The sequence below is a fragment of the Vigna radiata genome, chromosome 11 (genome assembly GCF_000741045.1).
Source record: "Vigna radiata var. radiata cultivar VC1973A chromosome 11, Vradiata_ver6, whole genome shotgun sequence".
Taxonomy (NCBI): Eukaryota; Viridiplantae; Streptophyta; class Magnoliopsida; order Fabales; family Fabaceae; genus Vigna; species Vigna radiata.
This window is the reverse complement of record NC_028361.1, coordinates 16,592,699-16,609,360: the sequence shown is the minus strand read 5'-3', so window position 1 is coordinate 16,609,360 and position 16,662 is coordinate 16,592,699. Positions and strand designations below refer to the sequence as shown.

The window sequence follows — 16,662 nt, the reverse complement described above, 5'->3', positions numbered from 1 at the left end:
AATACACTTGTCTGCCAACATTACTAGGTTTTAGAGACATTACACATTGTGTGCTACTGAGCTATCTTACTGACCTTGGAACACAATACAATTGTCTTAAACATGTTCAGGACGTTTGCCATATCAGAAAAAAAAAAAAAATAATGACATCAGTCAATGAAAACTAAATCTATAACTTTCTAAAAAAAATAGAAACAAAAACTAGAAGTACATGATAATTTAAAAACTAAAAACATATTTACTCTTTAATTTATCCATAACCTATAGCCTCCCATATATTTATATATTTATATCTTAATTTATATATAATTTAATTTTAATTTATGGAGTAACTTTTTTCCTATTTGAAAACTTAGCTCAATAAAATCCAGGAAAGTTCATTGATGTTGTTTTCACTTACCTAAAATAGTTGTCTTGGCATCATTCTCACGTTTTGATTTCTTGGATTCAGATCACTTGCAATACACAAATTTAAAGTCGAAACTAATTAACAAGTTTCTTCTTACATTCACTGTATAAATTTTATCTTACCACATAAGAAGTTATAGTATAATGGCTTATTATGCATCCTACCCTATCATTTTGGTACACCTTTGCACCAGTTTTGTTGTTGCAAGCTTTGGCAATGACTTGATAAAACCCAAGTTCTCATCCATTCTAGTGTTTGGGGATTCAACTGTAGACACAGGCAACAACAATTACATCAGAACTTTGGCCAAGGGAAATCATTTTCCTTATGGTAAGGATTTCCCTTGTCATGTGCCTACTGGTAGGTTTTCCAATGGAAAATTGGTTCCTGACTTCATTGCCTCAGTGTTGAACCTCAAACACACTGTTCCTCCTTTCCTTCAACCTAACCTATCAGATGAAGATCTTCTAACAGGTGTTAGCTTTGCATCTGGGGGATCAGGTTTTGATGATTTAACCACTGCTTTAACAGGTGCAATACCAGTGTCACAACAAATTGAATACTTCAAACTTTACGTAGGAAGACTCAAGGCCATTGCAGGAGAACATGAAGCTAAACAGATACTTAGAGATTCTCTTGTTATTATCAGTGCAGGAACTAATGACTTTCTCCTCAACTTTTATGACATTTCCACTAGAAAATTGGAGTTCAACATTGATGAATACCAAGATTACGTGCAGAATAGGATTCAGAGATTCATTAAGGTAAACATGAGTTATCTACTGCAAACTTTTCAATCATATTATAATAACTCCAAGATTTTTAGTTTGAAAGAATTCAAATTGACTTAAATATCACTTCTTAAAATATTGTATTAGAATCACCCAAAACTTATTTTAATAAAATTTGTTTTTTTTTTTTAGATTTATAGTACCATCAATTATTGGAAAATTTAATTTTATTTGATCTATCGTGTCAGTTGTTAATAGAACATAATAAAACTTTCATTAATATCTAATTTCATATTATATATTATATATATGTTTCGATAAAAGATAGTGCATTGAAAATCTCACGTTAATTAGAAATAAAACATGTTTGTTTATAGTATATAAATGAGTAAATGTATAAATTGATTTTGTGAGATTGAATTAAATTTATAATTTAATTATTAACTCTTTGAGAAAAAAAAAAAATTGTAGGAATTGTATGATATTGGATGCAGAAATTTTGCTGTATCTGGGCTTCCTTGTATTGGGTGCATACCTATTCAAATAACAAAGTCAGGAAGAATAAAAGATAGGAAATGTGTAGATGATGAGAATTCAGATGCAAAGCTCTACAATCGAAAATTGACAAGGCTATTGCTTAAAATACAAGCAATGCTTCCAGGAAGCAAAGTTGTTTATACAGATATATATCACACATTGATCAACCTTATCAATCAGCCACAAAAATATGGTGAGTATATTATGGACATGTTTAGACTATATATATTCACTTTTATTAAAGAAAAGTTGCATGAGAATTTGTTTGATGTGTGAACTAAATTATACGTTTAACCAATATCTATTATGATAAACGATATTGAGAATAGTGTTAAATGAATGTAAAATATTTAACTGCGTCAAATAATTGTTTTTTATGAATTATACATTACTTTTGAAATTTTGTCACACAGGTTTTAAAGAGACTAATAAAGGGTGTTGTGGAAGTGGGTTGTTTGAAGTAGCTACATTGTGCAATGAATTCACTTCAACATGTGATGATCCTTCAAAGTATGTATTTTGGGACAGTGTTCATCCAACACAACTTGTCTACCAATATATTGCCAAATACATACAAAGGGAAGTTCTCCCTATGTTCCAATTTCATAGGGATATGATAGAGAAATAAATAAATAAAACAACTTTTCTAAACAAATATGAAGGATGTGTTTATTTACTTTACTATTTAAACTTCATAGTATAATTTATTGATCAGTTTTGACAAAAAGTATGAATTTAAATTTTATATTAAGTAAAAATAATAAGATTTTTCTCCCATATACTTAAGCACATTTATATGCTTTCAAAATTGGAGCAAACTAGGTCCAAACATGGACTCTAATAAAGTTTACAAGTAAAGGTTCAAGCTAATATAATAAGTAAGATTTCTTTACAAAATTTCAATAAATATACGTCAACTTCTAAAAATGGTAAAACATAGAAAAGACTTCATCAAATCATATGTCCATTTTATATTCATCGAATCATATATCAATTTTGAAGTCTTTGAAAATCTAAAAATTAAAAGTATAAATATCAAAGAGATAAAGAAATATAGAGAGACAAGTAAAATAAGTAAAAAAAAATCATTAATACAATAATACGCTAAGCCCTATTTCAAAATTAAGATAGGGAGAAGTAAAATATGCTAAAAAATTATTACAATACTACATCCAGTCGAATTTCAAAATGAATTAATTCTCTTATAAATTTCTAAAATATGACTATACTAACCTGTTTTCATCTACTCAATTAATATATTCTAAACAAGTGATAAATGACATCTAATTAAAGACATATCTAATTTAAACTAGAATCTGAAATTTAAGAGTTGAATCTGATAATTGGAACATGTTGATGCTGTCATTTAAAATTCTCAATGTTAAACACAATCATATCAATTATAAAAATATATACTTTTATTATAAACAATTATATTCACATAAAATTATTAAACTGATAAGATTTTTAAATTTGTATTAAAACAGCATTTAGAAAATAAGATCTTAAACATAATATAGTATGATTAGATCTTAAACTTTGTATTGGATATGACTTAAAGTAATAAATAGGAAGGAGAGAAAATACATACAAAAATTAAGTGATACTATAAGCATTAACTTTGGAGTTATAGGATGTTTAAATATATCACTGCTAATATAAGAAAAAAACTGTTTTATTAGTACTAAAAAATCAACTAAAAACCCATGTGTTCTTATGTTCTTGTTAGTGCGTGTGCACGGGAAGTGGCATGCACGACCATTGTTACTGTTATAACAGTTAGAGTGTAGCAGTTGCAATTACTGCAATGAGTTAAACGTTATTCAGTTAAATGTTATATATATATATATATATATATATATATATATATATATATATATATATTGTAACTATGCAAGTAAGTCATGGCATCACGTTCATTCAGTTATATATATCATTCATCTGATCGAAGTAACAGAGGGAAAGAGAGACGAAAAAGAAAAAGGAATCTTGGAAGAAGGTGGCCATTAATGAGTTCCAAGAGGATTTGAAGCGCAGCAATGAATTCCTAAAACCAAAATACCAACAAAGTCTTACATTTTCTCTTCTTTTTCTTCATGTTAGTTTTCTTCACTATCACTTTTCTTTGTTTTCTTTTCTTCTAATCTCTCTTTTTCTAGTATGTATCCAAACTTACCTGTAATGGGGTGTATCTACATTTATCACTTCTTTTCTTTAGTTTCTTTTTCTTCTTATCAGTCCCTATCTGCTATCCAATTTTACCTGCAATGGAGTGTATCTTGATCAATCATTATAATTTTTCTTTCAATGACTATTGCATGGAATGTGTATTTTCTTTCTAATAAGAGAATGTACGTTCTTGCTGAAAATGAAAAAGTTAGTATTGTTTCAAGGTTAATAATTTCACATTCCCTGACATGCTTTGGTATAATTTGTATGGAAGAGGACACTCACAGCAACAGGCATTGTGTTCCATATATAAATTTGCCAACCATGAGGGTTGAGGGTGTTCCAGATTTAAATTTGGATATCGTGGAGCAGCAGAACACTGAAGAAGATTCGGAAAGAATCCAGCTGCAGAATGTTCAAAAACAATTTGAAACCTGGGAGCATCAGAATGTTGAGGAACATTTGGAAAACATGGAGCTGCACAATGATATCATGCAAGAGGAGAATATACAAGAAGATTTTGTTATGATGGAAGCGCAGAATATGCTCATAGAAGTGCTGTATGCCCAAGAACATTTGGTTAGCATGAAACTGCAGAATATTGCCACAGAATTGGAGAATAGTATGATTGAAGGGCAGAACGCTCTACTATATTTGGAATGCATGGCGCTGGAGAATATTCTCCTGGAAGTGCAGAATGTTCGTGAAAATTTGATAGTCGTGCAACTGGTGAAAAGAATAATGGAGAAGCATTATGGGCAAGAACGTTCAGAAACCATGGAGCAGCAGCAGAATGATGGAGGATATTCAACTACCTCGGAGCCGCAGAATGTTTTTTTGGGGCAGCAGAATGTTGAGAAACTTTTCTTTACCAAGGAGCAGCAAAATTTTCAGATGGATCAGCAGAATGATGAATATCCTTTCTTATCCATGGAACAGCAACATGATCTCATAGACATCTTAACCATGGAGGAGCAGTTTGTGTCAGCAGCCATGGAGCTAATAAATGTGACAGAACAATTTTCGACCACGGAGCAGCAAAATGTGCAAGAACATTCGGACATCAGGAAACTGAAGAATGTTCTGATGGAAATAGAGAATACTCTCATGGAAGAGCAAAATGACCAAGAACATTTGGATGACATCAAACTGCAGAAAATTTTCATGGAATTCCAGAACATTATCACTGAAGGTGAGAATGTGGCAGAAAAATCACGAAGGCTGAAGCTACAGATAGGTGGTCGTGGATTGTTTGAGAAGGCAGAAGACCCCTGGAAGATCAAGAAAAAACTACAAGAACATGATCTAAAATGTTGGCTCCTCGTACCGGCAAAGATGGCAAAGAGGTTCTTGTTACCTATGATAAATGCTACTACTGATGAGATTAAAGAAGGGATTGAAGTTGGCATTTGGGATGTGAACACAAACACTGGGCACACTCTAACTCTCACCAAATACGCAAATTCTCATATTTTAACGATTAACTGGATCCATGATTTTATCAGGAGAAGGGACTTAAGGTTAGGTGATGTAGTTGGTCTTTTCTGGGATATTTCCAAAATGTGCTTTAATTTTTCTGTTCTTAGTAGGCGCTAAGAAATTAATGAATGTTATGCACAAATTTCTTACGTTTTATTTTTTATCCTCAACTTCATTACAGAACACAATTTTCGATTACTAGATTTGTGGCAATACTTCTTTTTATTCAATTAACAGTATTTGGTAAATTCACGATCAATCAATAATGCGAATAGAGTTACCACTACAAACTAACTTGTGTCGAAGTTTTTGTCAACCATTTAATGTACTTGTATAATTTGACGATTGATAGAGAATTATTGATTAGATAAGGGTTCAAATTTGGTTTCAATTAAAACTCTTATCTTACACTGATTGTTTGGATGTCTCAGGTCAACTAGAGATAAACCAACCAATTTAAAATATATAAATGAAGAACAAACTTTATCTTTTAAATCGATTTTGTGAAATTGAATTAGAATTAAAATACACTTTTTATCATATATATATATATATATATATATATATATATATNTATATATATATATATATATATATATATATATATATATATATATATATATATATATATATATATATATATATATATATATATATATATATTTTGCAAAGAATAAAGTGTTGGGTATCGTCAAATTATCTTACATTATTGGTGATTGGTTTATTAGTGTAGACATCTGCTTTTTTCCCATAGAAGTGTTCTTAAACAAAATATAAGTAAGGTTAATATATTTAGATATATATGTATATATATTTAGGAGATGGGCATGACTAAGAAAGGTTGATGAATGAAAGTTGTAATAAGTTGTGCACTCTAATAAAGATCATTTTATCATTACCTTTTCTTATCTTATCGTTAGAGAATTTAAAGAACGGTAGCATATAAAAGTTTGAAAATTCCAGCTGGAAAAAAGCTTGCATTATGCAACATCTTCTCACATTAATATAAGCCCTTTCTAATCTAACAACTCTATTAAGCAAAGAGTAATTAAAAAAGTGTACAACTTAATTAAAAATTAAAAATTCAATTCAGCTTTTGAGAATCATGCATGGAAATAAATAACTAATTTCTTAAAAATGTAATTAGTTAATATATTCCTTAAATATATATTGGTCAATTGATCAACCACAATGGAAACTTGCTCATTAAGGTACACAAGACAACATCTCTATAAAATTCAAAAAGCAACTCCTTTAAAAAAAACCATAGAGATTAAAAGATGACATGGATTTTTCTGTAGCATATTTTTCCCTAAAAGCAACCAATTAACCAGTCCACGTGGCTCTTATAACATCGTGAAGCTGCCATGCCAGTTGTATCCATAAATATGATCACATTTGATGATGTAACCAAAGAAAAAGTGAAAATATTAATCTCTTTAAATATCTCTTCTGAATAGAGTCAATCACAGATTTTAGCCATGAACAACACACTTCTTGGAACTCCGCTCAGCGTAGCTATCTGTGATCAACTCAAAAACTCATTCAGCAGATACTACTTACCTGATCATCAAAATGAATGCCATCTGTCAACCACAACACCAAAGCAAAGTACGTAGAACCTTCTTTTCTTACTTAACCCACATGATGTACAACGTTAAATTTGATCATGTGCAATGGTTTAATGAACATTATGTTTCAGGTAGCATATTTTCTCTTATAAACAAGCTTGTTATTGGAAGGAAAGTTGATAGCTTTTCGCAAGAAGTACGTGAACACGGTGAGTAAAACATGCATGCACTTACAAGGTGGCAGAGGTTAATTACACAGTAGATTCTAGCTTTCAAGCATTTTGACATTTTGACATTGATGAAATTTCAGTGAGACTGGGGTCAGCTATAAGTGAGACTGTTATGGGAAAGTTGAGTCTGGGTGCTGAAATTGTTCAAGTTGGTGGAGTGAAGAAAGTGTTCAAGCATTTCTTCAATGTGGGAAATGGAGAGAAACTCTTGAAAGCTTCACAGTGCTATCTGTCAACCACATCAGGCCCTTTAGCAGGTCTTCTCTTCATTTCCACAGACAAGGTTTCCTTCTGCACTGAGAGATCAATCAAAGTCTTTTCTACTAAAGGCCACATGTGCAGGCTCCGTTACAAGGTCATAAAACTATCATCTTTATTCTTAAACACCTGACCAATCTCTATATTTCTCTTTGTCTCTTTTTACTATATCCTATCTTTTTATTTAATGATAGTATAATATACTTTTATATTTCTTTAATACATGAAACATGGTAAAATGTCATAAAAATGAATTTCTCAGTTAGTCGAAATCTCATTGACCTCAAGTTTTTGGTAGCTATAATTAAAGACATGATAAAGAAAAATAAATAAATAAAAGTCTTACTCTTTCCTTATTAGTCGAAATATATCATTGACATTATTTACATTTCGAAAATGATTATGTCTTGTCACAGGTTTCAATTCCCCTTAAGAGGATTAAGTACATGAAGCCAAGTAGGAATGTTGAGAAGCCAACAGAGAAGTATTTAGAGATTTTTACAGAAGACAATTTTGAGTTTTGGTTTCTGGGTTTCTTAAAATACCAGAAAACTATCAATTATCTTGAGAAGGCGATTTCTCAAGCTAAAGCAACCCATTGTGGAAGTTAATGAAGCAAACTTCATTAATTAAAGATATAGTTTGGTTTATTATAATTGGTAGATTACACCAAGTGTATTGCACATGTATATGTCAATAATAATATAGCGATAAATGTATTAGAAAACAATATACATCGACATAACTATATTTTTCTATTTAAAATTTTATTGTACAATTTAATTTAGTGATTTAATGGCCCAAAAATTAAGTGTATACTAAAGAGATAGCTAATAAAAAGCATTCATGCATTATCTATATATATAAATATATACAACTGCATTACTAAGTTCTTAAAAGAATATTTATAACATAATACTATATATGATCATACCAATTAACAAAGCACATATTAAAGGTGATTTATTGCGTACTTGTATGGATCACCTCTGTTGCACAAGCTCTAATCTTAATCTATGTGATCCAATTAGTAGTGAACTTAGGATATCTTTGCATTAATGAGTTAGCATGTTTAATATCATTCAAGTATACACACTACAAGATCATATATCATATTATTAGAGATAAACTACTATATCTTTTCTTACAACCGTGACTTTAAAACCATTGCTAAAATAGGTCATAAAATCCAAATTTTAAATAATGAAAATTTATTAAATTAAAGACAAGTCACACTTAAAAGGATCTAAGATAAGTGCAAGGAGGATTGTACATATTTATCTTTAGATGATTATACTAATAATAATTCTCAAGGTTTATTTGTATGTGTCTTGGTTGATGTTTATTTGTTATATCAAATTTCGCTAATCAAATTTTGATTAAAATATCATAATTTGTTTTTATTGCTTATATGAAATATAAAAAATTGTTTCTATTTTGTTTAAATTATAAAATGATTAGTCATGATATATCTAATTGTAGATGATTATGATAAGATGTCAATGTTGTTTTGGTGGGGAGAAAATAGTTGGCATGAAAGTACATTAACATTACCATCTTAAAGTGGTTGATGCACAGGATGGGGCTATACGGGCTCTTTAGCTCAAGTGGTGTAGCCTGTGTTGGAGCCTACGATGGAGCCTATGGTGGAGTCTATAGTTCAATCTTTTATGGTCCAACCTATTATGGTACAACATGTTGCTCAATCATAACATGAGTCAATGGTGGATAATCATGATAATGTTTGTGTTGTGAATGAATCTTCTCTTGTTAAGAATCTTGATGGTAATATGACAGTGGAATCTATATCTTCTTTGGAGGACGTCACTCTCATTGTTAATAATAATTTGTAGGGTTTACAACAATTAGATTCAACTCATAGTAGTTTAGTGACAATTACTAATCTTTTGACATAATTAAGGACACTCACTTTGTGGAGGAATTAAAAATAGCTTTTAAATAGGATAATATGCTTGATGAGAGGTAATAGTCTAATACCAAAGAGGATCATAAGACGATTCAAACTCCAAGTAAAACTAGTAGTAGTAGACCAAATAAAGCTAATATTAAATCTTCCAAAAAAAACTTTTAAGAATTAAAGTCATTTTTTTCGAATGTGAAAGGAATGATAATTTCTTTAATGTGTTGAGGAATTTTCCTTTTTCCTTGGAGTTCAAAATATATAATGATTTTCCTTTTTTTCTTCTTCCTTTTTCAAATAAGTTTATGCTATATTTGTCTTTAAAATGAAAATTTTATTAAAATAATAAAAAAGAAAAATAAAAACAAAAGAAAAGAAAAGTATAGAGGATCACAAACCCATAGTAAAGTTACATCACATTTATAGAAGAAAAAAAACTTTTTCATAAGTTTTTTTCTTATAAGTGCGATGTAATTTTATCATAGGTTTGTGATCTCTCATATATTTTTTTCTTTTTTTTTATTTTCTTAATAAAATTTTCATTTTAATGACAGATATAACATAAACTTATTTGAAAATCATAAGCTAAAATTAGTCTAACTTAAAGTAATATATTAAAAACAAAACTAATTAAAACATGCTATGAAAAACCTTTCATCTAAAATTAACTAAACTTTTTTTAGTTAGAGTCGACCCACATTCAACTAAATTAGCTAAGCTTACTAGTTCCTCATTCAACCAAAATGGGTTGATCCTAGCCAATCAAGACCATGTTCTATTGGATCAAATGATAACTCTATTAATACACCTTAGAACTCTTTCAAAAATGGTCTAACTTCTATTCTCCATTAGTTTCTTTCTTCCATCTTATCTTTTAAATTTCATTTACTTGTGTAGTTTCTCTTTATCTTTCTTTTTCAATTCCATTTGTCTTGGTACACTTTCATTATACTCTTCGATGCCATATTTTACCTAAAATGAATGTTCGTAGATAAACATTTTCTTCCCGTTCCCCACCCTTCTATGTACCATCTGGTCAAAGTACCACTTGTGATTCATCACTACACTCACATTCTTGAAATCGTTCACCAAATTATTATTATCAAATGCAACACTCTTCACCATAATGAGCCATTCTCTTTTTGAAAATCACATCTCCGTCTTTTTCATAAACTTTTTATTAAGCATTGCTACGTCATAAACTCCTCCATCCATAACTCTTTTAGATTTTCTCATAGCTAACTCCAATTTATTTTTTCTTAGATCCTTTTCTTTCCAAAAAAGAAAGAAAAGAAAAGCTAAAGAGTATACTTTTTCCCCTAACCCAAATTATTTTTTTTCTCATCTTCTTTCATCTCCAAAAAGTAAGCTTTTTAACCACTTTAGAATTTTATAAAAGAAATACAATAGAGATAACAATCAACAGTACCCTTTATTTAATATAACATGGTTTAAACTAGATAGTTATATCATTAGTGTATTTGGCTTAAGTTCAATAAAAGTGAATGGATGAATACTTTTGATTTTGTAATTGTTTTCTAAAAGCATTCCTTCTAGTATCTTCTTGAGCAACCTTGGTTTCATTTGAAAACACAAACTCCGTTCACATGTCGTGGGGCACAAGGGTGATGTTGGAACGATGTGGCATTCCGTTTTTGTCGAAACAAGACTGTCTTTACTCATTCCCCTACCACACTATGTTCTTATAGAATGCCTAATAGCATGTTCATGTTTCCTTAACTCACTCAAGAATTACCAAATTTGCAACAACTATGTATGCAAAAACCTTTGGGAAAACATCTTTTAAAAAGTTTTTTTTTTTTTCTTCATATATTCATATTAATTTATATATGATTTAATTTAAGAGATATTTTTCATGTTAATTTCTCTAAAAATATTTATTTAATTTGGTTATAAACTAATTTTAATTCATCTAAATATATTGTATCCTTTTGTTTCTTTTATCGAAAGTGTTTGTAAAAACATTACCAAAAGATAATAAGAAATACTTGATCTTTCAAGGAGACTCTTAGAGAAAAAAAAAAATCCAAAAATTAAAGTTAGTTTATAAATATATTAATTTACAAAAATTTTCACAATTTTTTTTAAATTTATTTATTTATTATTTTGTATACAAACAAAGATTAATATAAAACTATTTTATTTTTCTTCTTATTTTTTATACTTATTGAAATGTATTTATTTATTTCTATCTTCTTCTATTAACAATGTTACTTTTACAATAATGAATACTTATTAGAGTATTTAGTTTGACTCATATTTAATGTATAATACTAACATATTTTTTTTGAATTGTTAGTAAATTGAAAAAGTCTCAACTTTTAAAGACTCAATATAAAAGTGAATTAAAGTAGAGGCTAAAAAAAGTCTGATGGATATCAAAACTTCAAATAACTACTGGATAATTTTTAGAATTACATAACTTTTTAAAATATTTAAATGGCAAATTAATCTCTAAATATTACATTACTTAATTAATACTTATTATTTGTAAACTTAATTCAAAAGTTATGAGCTAACCTAATATGTTTAACTGGACTAACTCAATTAAATTTGGATTTAACTTAACTTGACATGTTTTTTAACATGGATATGATTTTGGTTGACCTTATCTTAGCTTGACCTAACATGGCATGATCTAAAACTTGGCTTAACATGAGTTCGACTCGACTCATTTTGAAGTTGGCACAACTCAACTCAATTTGAAGTTGGTCTAACTTGACTTAGCCGATGTGGACCTAAATCTACTCACCCAATGCAAATTTGACACAACTCGTCTTGGCATAAGCCTAACTTGACTTGGCATAATGTGGGTCTACCTCAAAGTGAACTCAATTTAACTTGGCCCAACATGGACTTGACTCGACTCTTCCTAACATGGGTTTAACTTGATATGTTCGGATGTGAGCTCAACTTAACTCTATCTAACATGGATCTAACAATTTACTTCATTAAGAACCTATTAAGTACATATTTTGTGAGGCTTATACTAGTTAATTATGTTTTTCTTAAACTAGCTTGTATTGGTAGATTCATTTATTTTGCTCATTTCTCTTTTATTTTAGAATTAATGTTAATAAAGTAGTTTTAGCATGATTTTAGGAGTGTTTAGGTCGACTTTAGTTTTCAATAGCTTAGTTTTGCATTTTTAAGGTTAGGACTTTAGTTTTAGTTAGTAAGAATAGGTAATCCAGTGTTACGCGCATAAGTTTTTGACTTCTTCATTGGTTTAGTAGTGTGGCATTAGTTTAGTGGATGATAATTTTGTTAGTATTAATTTTCTTTAATTAGAATCATAGTTAGAACAGTAGTGGGAAAAGTTGTTTCAAACTTTTAGTTAGAAATAGTCTAGTTTACTTTAGGTGTTTTTTATTGGTTTGTATAGCTAACTTGTGTAACTTGAAGTGGTGCTACAAAAGTAAACCAAGGGAAACTAAAGGAGTTGTTTGAGCCAAAAATATTAAATGTTGACTTTTGGGTTGACTTAAAAATCAACTTCTATCTTTAAATTAGTTGTGGGAAACTTCAAGAGACATTAAAATACATTTGTTGGAGCTGTTGAACCTTGGAAAGAGGGCTAGAATTTGACTTAATGAAGCATATCATTTTACACTTGTTTAGCTAATTAGTTTAGCTAGTTGAACCTAGTTTGGTATTTTCTTAGAGAATTAATATACACTAACTTATTGTATGGTGTAACTTTTGTGCATATCAACAACTCAAATGCAATGAACTAAATATTATTAAAGGTTGATAAAAGGAAATTCTAGCAAGGGAACAAATTTGAACCAGTTAAAGAAGTTTAAATATCGATGCATAACTCATCCAAAGGTTAACTTTTCAAGTTAAAGCTCCAAATGCAATTCTGGATATTCGAGACCTTAGACAAGGTTGAAGAGCTATGTTGCACTTAATCAAGGTTGACTCTACCAAGTTTAATTTAGACTACTTAATTAAAGTAGGTTTTCTTGTTATAGGAAGTAAATAGTTAACTATAGTTAGTTAGTTGATTTTAGAGAGTAAAAACATTGTATATAATTGTGTGGAGAAGAAAAAATATAACCACTTACATATTACACACTTCCACAAACCACATTCAAAAACATTTCTAATCATTTGCTCTTTACTTTTCTCCTTTTCTTGGCTTGGAGATCAAGAGCTTTAGTGAGAGGAACACTCTAAGAACTCAAAGAATTGTATACTTCATTTGGTATCTTGTTTCAATACATATTTCTTTACCATTTTTACCATTTAATTTCTCTCCTACTTTTTCAATTTCGTTTTATTCAATTTATACAATGTTTTCGTGTTGTTTCCACATTGAATTTGTGAATTGATCAATTTTGCTTTCATATTTTACTAGGTTTTGGTTATGGATTCATGCCTATAACCTAGTGTGTTCAAAAGTCTGAAATACACCAAAGTTTTTGTGTTAAACTTAGCTATTGGAATTAAAACTAAGAAATACACAACTTCAGTGTTCTTGATATCAAACATTAGGTAGCTTTTTTTCTGGTTTCTTTTTCGTTAATTTCATTAGTTCTTAAGTGAGCAAAAATTCAATTCTCAGGTTTTATTGATTTTTTTTTGTTGTTACCTTTTTGTTTCTATACTCAATTGAATCAATTTCTAGATATTATACATCATTAATTCATCAATTGTATTCATTCATAGCAAAACCTGATCATGCCTTGCACCTGCACATGTGCATTTTCACTATTTATGTAGAAATTCTTAGTTTTTTGGTTTAAATTTTGATTATTATTATTTTTTATAGGTTATGTTCAGTTCTAAATGTATATATTATAGTTGTCTTAGGTGATTAGATATTGTTTCACATAATTTCATTGTAAAAATCACATGTAATATTCATTTAGACATTTCATCAAACACATAGTGAAAACTAGGGTTTGATGAACATTTCATCAAACAATTTTTAATTCTTTGTTTGTAGAGATTGTTAGATGGCTTTAGATGCTAGAATGCATGTTAGTATGGAGTGACACGTATTGAGGATCCATTCCATTCATTAAATAAGTATCTTGAGTTAGATTTTGTAGTTTGTAACTTTAATGCATGCATTGCTTAATCATGTTAGGATTTGTGTTTCTAGTTAGTTTAATTTTCCCAACACAAATTGTTTATAAGCATTTTACATCTACATATTTTCATTTCCACGAATTGATACCCAAGGTTTTCTCTATACTATATTTAAGGTAAAAATCGGTTTCGATTGAACTTAATGTGAACAATTTCAATTCATTAGAGCCTAATTCAACTCGACTCAAAGTGGGCTCGACTTAACTCAACTCAAGGTGACCCCAAATGACTTAACCTAAGGTGGGTCTAACTAAGCCTAACATGATTCCAACTCGACTTGACATGACGTTAGCTAGTCTAACTTGACTCAATTCAACATGGACCTAACTCTACTTAGCCTAACCTGAGTCTGACTCTACTCGACCCAATATAGGCCTAACATGATTTTGTCTGACATGCGCCAACTTGACCCTTCATGTGTCGACCTGACTTTGGTTCAACATGGGTGTGACTCAACTTATCTATTAATGGAAAACCAACTATAAGAAAAGTGCACCAGTCACATATAACAAGTGATAAATATTGTTTTCTTCCAAGGGACTTGTGCAACACTTAACAACTCTGGCCTTCAATTAGATCACAAATTTCACAAAAGTCACATATAACAAGTGATAAATATTGTTTTCTTCCAAGGGACTTGTGCAACACTTAACAACTCTGGCCTTCAATTAGATCACAAATTTCACAAAAGCACAGTGGAAACTCTTTTTGTATTTTTATCGAACAGTTGATGTAGAACAAGAAATTTAACATTGTCTTTTAGCGTTGATGTGGAACATTGTATTTTTATCGTACATGCTTTAAAGCATTAAATGATCCTAAACATTTAGGATAATTCAAGTATTATCTTTTAGCATTGTCTGTTTAAGGATTGTTTAGGATATTGAGTTATGGCGTTTAGCGCTTATCTAAACTTTCGTTAGATGTTGTTCATATTAGATACTTTGTTTGAATTCCTTATAATGTTTAGCGCTTATTCTAGACACCCAAATATTTGTTAGACACTATTCTAGTTAGACACTCTTATATCGTTTAGAATACTTAAGGTGTAATATTTAGTGTTTCTTATCTTTCATCTTAAATGATTCAACACTATTTCGTTTAGATGTTCTTTTAAACTTCAAAACAAAATTTATTTAACGATCTTGTCTTAACATTTAATAACTTTAGTTTTGATATATAATGTGTTAAAAAAATTTCTAAATTGTGTTATATTTTATTTTAAGCTTTTCAGATTTGGATAAATTATAAATATAAGTAAAATATTAAAAAAAAGACGGAAATTATTGACATTTGTTAATGAAAAACAAACGTAAATTTTGTCCAATTTTAATATGATGGCCAATTGGTCCTAATTGGACGTTGGTGTGACTTAGCAACCGTTGCTATGGGACGTCGGTTTTAAACGCCAATTTCTAACTCCAACGTTAATTTAATATCACTAGTTATAACGTCGGAGTTCTCACATAAAAAATAACATAAGTGAAAAGTATTTTTGTTAGTGTTTTTCATACAAATAGTGGAGTGTTTTCCTTTTTCTTTTCATGGTTTTGCTCTAGATTTGATATCTTAATGCTTGAGATAGCATATTTGTATGGCATCAGAAAGCTAACTTGCCAGCACGAAAAGCTCATTTATGACGGCCACACACAAGAAATTATACCAGAAAAGTAGTTAATACATCGTATTATGTCTGGTATATGTCATAAAATATTCAAACTAAACATGACATGTTCCCAAAATATATTGTGAGAAAGCTTATTACTATTCACAAAAAGCTTCTCCTTTAATATATTTTATGGCAAAGAGCTTTTGAAGAGATCATTTCATTATAATTTTGAATAAAGCATGATTGCCCTAAAAGGAACCGACTAATCAGCTTAACCGACCTCAATATTCTAACTGTTGTACCTATTTATTTTCATTTTCATAATCAATAATGCCATCATCATCAAGCCTTGCTCACTAAGAACTTACCATATTTATTATACTCATTATATCAACTTTTGGTAATGATCTTTTTTTTCGTTAATCTTGACGAGGACCTTTAGCCATGACATTCATTTTGTGATAAAAGTAAGCTCAAAAAGCTATCTCCAACCACAGAATAACCATTTTCCCTTTATTTTTCATGATGACAAGCATATGACTCATCTGAAAAAAAGCTCAAGATTCACCTTCTATGTTTCCATTGCTATATATATATATATATATATATATATATATATATATATAT

General features: G+C 29.5%; 2 protein-coding genes across 2 annotated transcripts; both read left to right on the top strand.

Moving 5' to 3' along the window:
- The first annotated feature begins 552 nt into the window (after positions 1-552).
- On the top strand, positions 553-2,305 carry LOC106776831 (GDSL esterase/lipase At2g30310). The gene is made up of 3 exons (XM_014664296.1): positions 553-1,173; positions 1,612-1,870; positions 2,091-2,305. Exons 1-3 carry the CDS (start codon positions 553-555, stop codon positions 2,303-2,305), a joined length of 1,095 nt encoding a protein of 364 aa, XP_014519782.1.
- A 4,501-nt stretch (positions 2,306-6,806) lies between these two features.
- On the top strand, positions 6,807-8,083 carry LOC106777417 (GEM-like protein 7). Its single transcript, XM_014665001.2, has 4 exons — positions 6,807-6,936; positions 7,028-7,105; positions 7,207-7,481; positions 7,801-8,083. Exons 1-4 carry the CDS (start codon positions 6,807-6,809, stop codon positions 7,993-7,995), a joined length of 678 nt encoding a protein of 225 aa, XP_014520487.1. The 3' UTR covers positions 7,996-8,083.
- Positions 8,084-16,662: the final 8,579 nt, after the last annotated feature.

What these genes read in the sequence shown, in the direction of transcription:
- LOC106776831 (XM_014664296.1), top strand. Translation starts at nt 553, where the DNA reads ATGGCTTATTATGCATCCTACCCTATCATTTTGGTACACCTTTGCACC. An exon ending in GGATTCAGAGATTCATTAAG is followed by an intron (nt 1,174 to 1,611) that starts GTAAACATGAGT and finishes AAAAAATTGTAG; the next exon opens with GAATTGTATGATATTGGATG. An exon ending in CAATCAGCCACAAAAATATG is followed by an intron (nt 1,871 to 2,090) that starts GTGAGTATATTA and finishes TTTGTCACACAG; the next exon opens with GTTTTAAAGAGACTAATAAA.
- LOC106777417 (XM_014665001.2), top strand. Translation starts at nt 6,807, where the DNA reads ATGAACAACACACTTCTTGGAACTCCGCTCAGCGTAGCTATCTGTGAT. An exon ending in GCAAGAAGTACGTGAACACG is followed by an intron (nt 7,106 to 7,206) that starts GTGAGTAAAACA and finishes ATGAAATTTCAG; the next exon opens with TGAGACTGGGGTCAGCTATA. An exon ending in TGTGCAGGCTCCGTTACAAG is followed by an intron (nt 7,482 to 7,800) that starts GTCATAAAACTA and finishes GTCTTGTCACAG; the next exon opens with GTTTCAATTCCCCTTAAGAG.